Source organism: Cebus imitator, unplaced genomic scaffold (assembly GCF_001604975.1).
Source record: "Cebus imitator isolate Cc_AM_T3 unplaced genomic scaffold, Cebus_imitator-1.0 Scaffold188, whole genome shotgun sequence".
NCBI lineage: Eukaryota > Metazoa > Chordata > Mammalia > Primates > Cebidae > Cebus > Cebus imitator.
Genome location: NW_016107503.1, coordinates 4,644,059 through 4,653,779, shown reverse-complemented (window position 1 = coordinate 4,653,779; position 9,721 = coordinate 4,644,059). Strand labels below are relative to the sequence as shown.

Genomic DNA, 9,721 nt, shown 5'->3' with positions numbered 1-9,721 from the left:
GCCACCCCAGTGTTCAGGAGTGGCCATCCTGGAAGGACATTTCCTCTTCTGTCCCCACACCCACTACATCTTTTTTTGCTGTTCCTTCCCAGGGCAAGGGCTGGTTTGATGGCCCTAATCCTTATATACAGCTTCCTCTGGAATGCAGAGACTTTGCATCCCAGCTAAGGAGTTGGTAAGTGGACTTTACCCTGTAGGACCCAACCTAGCTTCTGAAGGCTGGGGGAGGGGCAGAAAGAGCTCCCGAGAACACACCGGACTTGGCGGCTGCCTCGAAGATTCCTCTTCTACTTCGAACAGGTACAGGGTAAATATTTGTTGTAACTAAATGAAAACAAAATCCTGAGCCCAGCAACGTAAACTAAGTTAATCTCTTTTTTACATATCTCAACGGTTAACAGATAGGAAGCCAGCTTTAATGTTGCTTTAACTGCTGCTGGCATGAGCCGGGTTCCTGCAGTTTGCAAAGCCCCTAGGCTTTACTCTTCTCGAAACTGGGATCAGCATCCTACTTCTCTAGGGGCTAACTCTAAGGTGGATTTACAATTCGGGGTTGAGTCTTTTTCAATTTAGAACGAAGGCCATTCTTATTCAGGTACAGTTTGCGTCCCCGGTTCCCATTCATTCAGTCAACAAATGTTTATTAAGCACGAATATGTGCCAGTCCCAATTGCAGGAGTTTGGGATGAAGCAGGGCACAGAACAAGAGATCCTTGCTCAGGTGGAGCTTACCGTAGGACGGGAGGCAAAATGATAAAATGATTTTTAAAATTATATGTTATTAACTAGAAAGTGATAAATCTTCATAGAAGAAGATGTCAGGCTGTTAAATGATTGTGGAGGCCATGAGATAAAAGGGAATCCAGGCCAGGCGCGGTGGCTGATGCCTGTAATCCCAGCACTTTGGGAGGCCGAGGCGGTGGATCACATGAGGTCAGGAGTTTGAGACCAGCCTGGCCAACATAGTGAAACCCCGTCTCTACTAAAAATACAAAAATTAGCAGGGCGTGGTGGCTGCGAGCCTGTAATCCCAGCTACTAAGGAGGCTGAAGTGAGAGAATCGCTTGAACCCGGGAGGGGCAGGTTGCAGTGAGCCGAGATCGCGCCATTTACACTCCAGCCTAGGCAACAAGGGCAAAACTCAGTCTCAAAAAAAAAAAAAGAATCCAAAATCAGGGTTCGGGTTCAGGTCAGGGAAAAGGGAGACCAGCTGAGGTTTAGGAGGCTCTGATGTCGGCGAACAACGGAGATATTTTCTGCAGAAAGTGACGAAAGAGCATTCTGGTTCCTGCAGAGGTAGGTGAAGGACAGAAAGGGCCCTGGGCGGCGATTCCCATGGAGTAAACCGGAGGCGGGAGGCTGCTTTCCAGCAGAACCCAGAAGATGCTCTGGCCGGCGGTCACTGGCGGCCCACCGCGACGCCCCCAAAATGGCCTCCGCGCCCCTCGCCGCCCGCGCGGGCCCTCAGCAGCCCGCCGCTCCACGTGACCCGGCCCGCCCCTCGCGGCTGGAGACCCCGGGTCCGGGTCCCCGCGGTTGAAGCCCCGCCCCCTGCGGGAAGCGGACCAACCGGAGCGGGGGAGGGCGGAGCGGGCGCTGACGGCCTGCGGGGGCGGAGCTCCGCAGCGGAGCAACAGGTTGGTGGGAGGGGGAGAAAGGAGGGAGCGCCGAAGACAAGGGGGAGGGCCGCAGCCGCGCGTGCTGTTCTGCCCGAGCTCCAGCCCGAGCCTGAGCGCAAGCCTGGGAGCGCCGAGCCCGGCCAGGGTGAGTGGGTCCGGCGGGGGTCAAGGCACCCGAAAGGAAAGCGGGCCCTCAGGGCTACCTGTGAGGGCGGGCATCCAGGCGATGTGAGATGCCCCTCTCCAGGGCACAGGTGCCGAGTGGCAGACGGGAGGAGGGGAGGTTGCGGCGGGGTGGGGTACTACGAGCCGGCCCCTACCCTGAGGTTCCAGATGCAGCTGGCTGGGAAGATGCCAGGCGAGGGGCACCTGGGGCGAAGGCTGTTCCCAGGGCATGAAAGCGTTTCAGCGCCAGATCTCTCTGGAGGTCAGACGCCAGCCCTAGGGGCAGAATTTCTCTCGGAGACCGCGGGGCCTGGGGGAAGGAGTTACTCCCAGCTGAGCCAGGGAGCTGCTGCTGCCTGAGGTGCAGACTCGTCAGGGGCGAGCATCTGCAGGTGCTGCTTGCCTGAGGTTCTTTCCTGCGTCCTCCGGTCTCAGCTGGACGCTGTCACCTTCCCGAATGGCTTTGAGATGGCTCTGAGGTGTGGGATCTTTCCCCCAGCTCTTCACCTCCAGCCGTAGGCAGTTGCGAATCAGAGACACTGGGGGCAGATGAGAGGGCACCCTCATCTCTTTGCCAGGTATACAACCATTAGGCTTTCACTTTCTGTCCTTTGCTTTCGTGCCAGGGAGAATCGTTCCTTTTTCCTCTTGAGAGGGAGAGTACTCCCCAAGAGAGGGATATGAGGAAGCATAGACCCCTGGGCCTGCGAAATGTTGAGAAATATTAATACTTATTTCTCAGGAGGTCACTTTCTGGGGGCGGATGTCAAACCCTTCCTCCAAGTATACATCTTTTTCTGTGGTTGTAGATGGGGACCATTGGATAAGGGTTGGGAGCCTGATCACAATTTCCTTGATGTCTGGACGTATCCCCATTACTCCCTGAACACCCCCAGGGATCCCTGAGTCCTGAACTGTGGTGGCTGTCAGAATGGCAGCAGGCACTAGGTGCAGGAAATAGGCAGGACTCATCAGGAGACCACCAGACTGGGGGAATTGTAACTCCAAATCCCCGGGACAGATGCAAGGTGCACCTTAGGGCCCAGACAAGACTGAAGGCAAATTTCTTTGCCTTAGGCAGGTAAGGGAACTAGAGTCAACCTTAGCTTGGCCCCTTTGAAGCCTTGCCTGAGGAAGGTTGTTGTAATTGGGAAATAATTAGCAACCGCTATGTTTGTGGACGGGCTGCCTACACATACCTCTGCATCTCTTTCATCCTGGATGTTTGGGAGTCTGGGGGCTGGCTCTGGGGGACCGCTAATCCAGAGATTTGCCCGACTCTAAGAGGATTCTGGCTTCCTAGAACCCTTCCTGTGTTTCCCAGGCTGGCCTGCATGCCATTTCCCTTGTGGGAGGTGAGGGGGGTGTAGGGCTCTTCTCTTTGTGCCAGGGAGGGGCAAACTGAGGGCCAGGGAGGCGGCCAAGACAAGGGTGGGATCAGGAATACTGTACAACTTTGGGAACTTGAAAGGGAGGGGTGGAGGGAGACAAAGTCTCCCTGTCACACACTGGCCTGTCACCAGGTTCTTGTTCATCTGCTCCTCCTGCCTGTTCCCTCCTTGCCCTCTGTCCTCTCCTTCAGAGCTTTGGCTTTGCCATCCATGCTGGAGAGCCCCTGCCCATGGTCTTGCCCCTCTGCCTCCTCCGTGATGTGGAATTTCTCTGGTCTGCTTTACAAGCTGCCAGTGTAGTCTCCCTGGCCCTCCCCTTTCCCTTGCCTGTCAAACCAGTCCAGCCAGTTTGCAGAGGCCCAGTTCCTCATTGTGTTTTTCTCCTACTGGCCAAGCAGCTCTAGCCTGGCTCTCAGGTTTCTGCTTTTTCAGTGGACCTAGCCAGGAGTCCACTTGGGAGACTTTTTTTGGATCTACAGGGAACCTTCTTATCTCTGTGACTATGAGAAAAAGGGTGCCGAGTGGTCAAGGTCACTGAGCTGTCCTTTTCTATTTCGACCATTTTCTTTCCTTGTTTCCTCCGAGGGAGTTCTAATCTCTATACCTCCAGTTCTCCCATTTTCTAAATCTGCCAGCATCTAGCATATTGCCTGGCCCTGTGTGAATCAGTCCTTCCTCCAAACACCCGAAACCACCCCACCCCCACTTCCTGCTAGGAGTCCAGAGACCCTGTCACTCCTAGTTGGAAACCAGATGCGTATGGCTGGGCCAGAGGTGATGGAATTGGGGCAGGGCAGGCTAATGAGTAACTCAGGGAGAAGTGGCTGTCTGGTACAGGTGTAGTGTTCTCCCTCTCCTTGCAGGCTGGAAAGACAGAGGCAGACAGATGCAGCTGAATTAGCTGGTGGTCTGGTCTCTTCCTGGAGTACAGTTGGTGCGGAGAGCCCTGGGCATGTGACAGGGGAGAGAAAAGCAGGGTCAGGCATCTGGCGAGGGCGCAGGCCCTGGACTCCACATTGCCTGGCCCTTGATCACTGTTTACCTGCCTGCCTCTGGGGCTTACGCAAGGCTTCAGAGCTGCCCTGCTGCCTTGGTCCCACCCCACTGTCCTCTGTAACCGAAGGCGGGTAGGTTTCGGGTTTTCCATGTTGAATCATTTAGAGCCCTGTTTTCTGACCTACCCTGAAGATCCCTTAGCCCTCCTGGCCCCTGATCCACATGTCCTTGGACTGAAGGTGATTGAGGCTGGGGAACTAACCTAACCTGGGACCTGGGGGAGTGCTCAACACTGCCTCTGAGCAATTTAGTGCTGTTGTCCAAGGGGCTGTGCCCCCTCCTGGGCCTAGGCTGGGAACTCCTTGACCTGGATCTGGAAGATCAGTAGATGTACTGACAGGGTAGACTGCATCATGAATAAATCATGTGGCTTCTGAGAGCTGGCAATCTAGGCACATCTGGTTCTAAGATCGCGACTACGTAGGGCAGCAAGTCTGAATCAGGAGGAGGTCCTGTTACTAAGAGGTCCTGTTACTAAGGCAAAGTAGATTTGTCTTGGGCAAATCTCCCCACTGTGCAAGTGGGCTTTAGTTCAGGATACAGCCTTTAACAAATATCTGCTGGTATCTACCACGTGGCCAAACACCAGGAGACACAGTGGTGAGCTGATAGCCATGGTCTTTGCCCTCCAGGAGCTTATTATCAAGTAGGGGAGACGGACAGGAAATAATTACTCCAGTAAATGTGTAAATATAAACTGGGATAAACCTACTGAAGGACAACTGTATAGCGTGTGACGTGGATCCGACCTGGTTTGTGGGAGGCTGATTTGTGAGAAGTGACCTGGTTTGTGGGATGGGTGGTCAGGGAAGGCTTCTCTGAAGAAGTGACATCTTTCTTTCTTTCTTTCTTTCTTTCTTTTTTTTTTTGAGACAGGGTCTTATCCTGTCGCCAGGCTGGAGTGCAGTGGTGCGATCTCGGCTCACTGCAACTTCTGCTTCCTAGGCAAGCGATTCTCCTGCCTCAGCCTCCCAAGTAGCTGAGATTACAACAGGCATGCGCCACCACACCCAGCTAATTTTTGTATTTTCAGTAGAGACGGAGTTTCACCATGTTGGCCAGGATGGTCTCGATCTCTTGTCCTTGTGGTCCACCTGTCCTGGCCTCCCAAAGTGCTGGGATTACAAGCGTGAGCCACCACGTCCAGCCGAAGTGACATTTTTCTTTTTCTTTTTTATTTTTATTATTTTTTTAAAAATAAAGACGGGGTTTCACCATGTTGGTCAGGCTGGTCTTGAACTCCCAACCTCAGGTGATCTGCCCGCCTTGGCCTCCAAAGTGCTTGGATTACAGGCGTGAGCCACCATGCCCGGCCGAATTGACATCTTTCTATGAACCAGGTGAAGCCAGAAAGTGCCTCTTGGACGAAGTGCCATGTGTGAAGGATGATATTTGTTGTCAGCTTTGTGACAGTCACACTGCTAGATGTTTTTATGCTTAATATCTTGTCTTTTATCTCCTTTTTATTAAATTAGTACCCAAGTTCAATAAAGTACAAAAATCTTTTTTTTTTTTTTTTTTTTTTTTTAAGTAGAAATTTTTTTTTTTTTTTTTTTTTTTTTTTTTGAGATGGAGTCCTGCTGTGTCACCAGGCTGGAGTGCAGTGGCACGATCTCAGCTCACTGCAACCTCTGCCTCCTGGGTTCAAGCAATTCTCCTGCCTTGGCCTCCCCAGTAGCTGGGATTACAGGCGTCTGCCACCATGCCCAGCTAATTTTTGTATTTTTTGGTAGAGACAGGGTTTTACCATGTTGGCCAGGCTGTTGTCTAACTCCTGACCTCAGGTGATCCGCCTGCCTCCCATGGTCCTGGGATTACAGGCATGAGCCACCCTGCCTGGCCTAAATAAAGTACAAAGGTCTTAAGTATATAACTTGGTAATTTTTTTTATTATTGTGTATACCCATATAATTGTTTATTATCTCATTCTGACAGATAATAACCTTGCGGTGGTATTATATCTATTTTACAGATGAGGAAACTGAAAAGTTGTGGGTTTTTTGTTGTCGTTGTGTTTGAGCCAGGGTTTCACTCTGTCACCCAGTCTGGAGTGCAGTATTGTGATTACAGTTCACTGCAGCAGTGACCTCCTGGACTCAGGTGATCCTCCTGCTTCAGCCTCCCTAGTAGCTGGGACTACAGGTGTGTCCACCATACCCCGCTAATTTTTTTTGTATTTTTTGTAGAGCTGCGGTTTTGCCATGTTGCTCAGGCTGGTCCCAAACTCCTGAGTTTGAGTGATCCGCCCACCTTGGCCTCCCAAAGTGCTGGGATTACAGGCATGAGCCACCACACCAGAAAAGTTATGATTTGCCTGAGGTTGGATACGTCAAGTGAGGAGCAGAGATAGGAATCCAAACCAGATCCTGACTCTAGTCCAATGCATTTTCTACTGGACGAGTGGCTTGGAGAATTATTCTACCCTTCTGCCTTCACACACCTTTTAAGATGGGGTGGTAAAAGTTTGTGTGTGTTGTCTCCTGGGGGAGGGTGCATCGCTTTCATCATTTTCTCATGGAGTCCCAGGGCCAAAAAGATGAAGAATTATTCCTAATAAAGGGATCTTCCCTCCCCGTTCTTTTCTCTTGAAAATTGCTGGGAATTCTAAGAATGCTCTTCTTTAGATAGGAGGCCTTCCCCACCAAGCCCTTTGTCACCTGTAGCTCTGCCTCTCCCATCCCTTCCCCTCCCTTCTCATCTCACACTGGTTTCCTGGCTTGCTAGCGCTTTACAGTCTCTGAAAGGGGCCTTGCCAAGTTTCCTTGGCCCAGAACTCCATGGGGAGGTTGAGTTGGGTATGTTTGCGTTTCTGTCTGGCACGTTAGAGGCTCCTCCTCCAGTTTGGTGCTAGGCTCTGGTAGAGACTAGCGGAAGGGGTGGGGAAGCTGCATTTTTTTTTATTTGCTTGGAAGATAATCTCTCCCCCAAGTTCCTGGAGCCAGAGCATACCTGGAATACATTCCATTTGCTGACTCTGAGCTTGAGCAATGTGGACCTGGGAAGCTGGCCTATGGATAGTGTTGGCTCTGGCTCTTAGCTGAGACAAGTTTACTTGACCTGGGCTCCTTGGAGTGGCACAGCTTTTAAACCATATTTAAATCTTTTCTTGAATAGATAAGACACCCACATGGTTCCAAATTCAAAAGGGACAAAAAGATACACAGTAAGAAAGTCCACTCCTCTCTGCTCTTCCAGAGAATAGAGACTCTCCCATTCTTGTTCCTAGTCCTTACTTCCTCCACCTCAAAGGCATCACTGCTCTCAGTTTTTTTAAATACCTTTCCAGAAGTGGGATGATACACTTTGAGGTCTTCTATATTTTAAATGAGCTCTGGGAGAGAAGGTCCCCGTATGAGATGGAGGTATCTATTCAGCAGGGTGTGGGTTCCGTTTTCACTTGGAGGGGAGGTGGGAAGGAAGGCACATGGTAGTGTTATGTGTATGTATGATGATCAAGCAAAAAATTTTTTTTTTTTTTTTTTTGAGACAGTGTCTCACTGTGTCACCCAGGCTGGAGTGCAATGGCATAGTCACTGCTCACTGCAGCCTCTCCCGAGTTCAAGTGATCCTCCCACCTCAGCCTCCCAAGTAGCTGGGATTACAGGAGTGCGCCACCAGGCACGGCTAACTTTTGTATTTTGTGTAGAGATGCGGTTTCACCATGTTGCCCGGACTGGTCTTGGACTCCTGAGCTCAAGCCGTCTGCCTGCCTTGGCCTTCCAAAGTGGTGATATTACAGGTCACTGCTCCTGGCCATCAAGCAAAATCTTTAAACTTTTAACAAAGCCTAGCTCCCCAGGGCTGTATCAGAGGAAATGGATTCTTTTAGGTGAGTGAGTCTCAAAGTGTGGTATCTGGACCAGTAGCATCAGTATCACCAGGGGAACTTGGTTAGAAATGCAAATTCTCAGTTCCCAACCCAGACCTACTGAATCAGAAGCTCTGGAGATTAGGTCCAGCAACCTGCATGTTAAAAGGCTCTCCAGGGGCCTCCCGTCAGCCTGAGAATCCGTGGTTTATCTGGTAGGAACTGACAGGGCAGTCAGCCCCACTAAAGCTGGACAAACTAAAGTTTCTACTATGAAACAAGTAGAAGTTTCATAGTTTCTAGTTAAGTCTCTCAGCCTAAACTCATTTCTTCATCTTCTAGGACTCCTCCTATTCATGGAGCAGGCACCCAACATGGCTGAGCCCCGGGGCCCTGTAGACCATGGAGTCCAGATTCGCTTCATCACAGAGCCAGTGAGTGGTGCCGAGATGGGCACCCTACGTCGTGGTGGACGACGCCCAGCTAAGGATGCAAGAGCCAGTACCTACGGAGTTGCTGTGCGTGTCCAGGGCATCGCTGGACAGCCCTTTGTGGTTCTCAACAGTGGGGAGAAAGGTAGCGACTCCTTTGGGGTCCAAATCAAGGGGGCCAATGACCAAGGGGCCTCGGGAGCTCTGAGCTCAGATTCAGAACTCCCTGAGAACCCCTACTCTCAGGTCCGGGGATTTCCTGCCCCCTCGCAGAGCAGCACATCTGATGAGGATCCTGGGTCCCAGTGGAATGGAAAGCTACTCCGTTCCCAGTCCCAGGCCTCGCTGGCAGGCCCTGGCCCAATGGATCCTAGTAACAGAAGCACCAGCATGCTGGACCTAGCCCCAAAAGTGGCTTCCCCGGGCAGCACCATTGACACTGCTCCCCTGTCTTCAGTGGACTCACTCATCAACAAGTTTGACAGTCAACTTGGGGGCCAGGCCCGGGGCCGGACTGGCCGCCGAACACGGATGCTACCCCCTGAACAGCGCAAACGGAGCAAGAGCCTGGACAGCCGTCTCCCACGGGACACCCTGGAGGAACGGGAGCGCCAGTCCACCAACCACTGGAACCCTAACACAAAATATGCCAACCATGTGGGCAGTTCCAAGCAGCCAGCCCAGAGACAGAGCCCAAGCCCGAGCCCGAGCCCGAGCCCTCTCAGTGGCTTTAGCCGTGCCCGTCAGACTCAGGACTGGGTCCTTCAGAGTTTTGAGGAGCCTCGGGGGAGAGCACAGGACCCTACCATGCTGCAGGTCAGACCCAGCCTCTCCCTGGCTTCCAACTGTCAGCCTCTTCTCCCTTCTCATCAGCCTTTAGCCACCAGCCATAGGCCTCTTTGCTAATTCAGGTAGCCTAGGCAGAAACTCTCCTTTTGTTCTCCACTGTATCTGTCCAAAAAATAGGTGATATTCACATGCACAACATATTTCCATAGGTAAAATTCTAAAGAAAATGGAGTGAGCAGCCGGGTGTGGTGGCTCACGCCTGTAATCCAAGCACTTTGGAGGCCAAGGCGGGTGGATCACCTGAGGTTGGGAGTTCAAGACCAGCCTGACCAACATGGTGAAACCCCATCTTTAAAAAAATACTAATAATTAGGCCGGGCGCGGTGGCTCACGCCTGTAATCCCAGCACTTTGGGAGGCTGAGGCGGGTGGATCACGAGGTCAAGAGATCGAGACCATCCTG

At 51.9% G+C, this 9,721-nt stretch overlaps 1 protein-coding gene across 2 annotated transcripts in view; it reads left to right on the top strand.

Moving 5' to 3' along the window:
* The first annotated feature begins 226 nt into the window (after positions 1-226).
* The window catches only part of CGN (cingulin), a 30,672-nt gene continuing 21,177 nt past the window's right edge, over positions 227-9,721 (top strand). The window contains exons 1-2 of one of the 2 annotated variants that reach the window (XM_017546259.2): positions 227-300; positions 8,382-9,286. In XM_017546259.2, the coding sequence (XP_017401748.1) occupies positions 8,396-9,286 (891 nt within the window). In that variant the 5' untranslated portion in view covers positions 227-300; positions 8,382-8,395. Of the gene's footprint in view, positions 301-1,648; positions 1,765-8,381; positions 9,287-9,721 lie in introns of those variants that run through there. The other variant, XM_017546257.2, reaches the window with a different exon arrangement.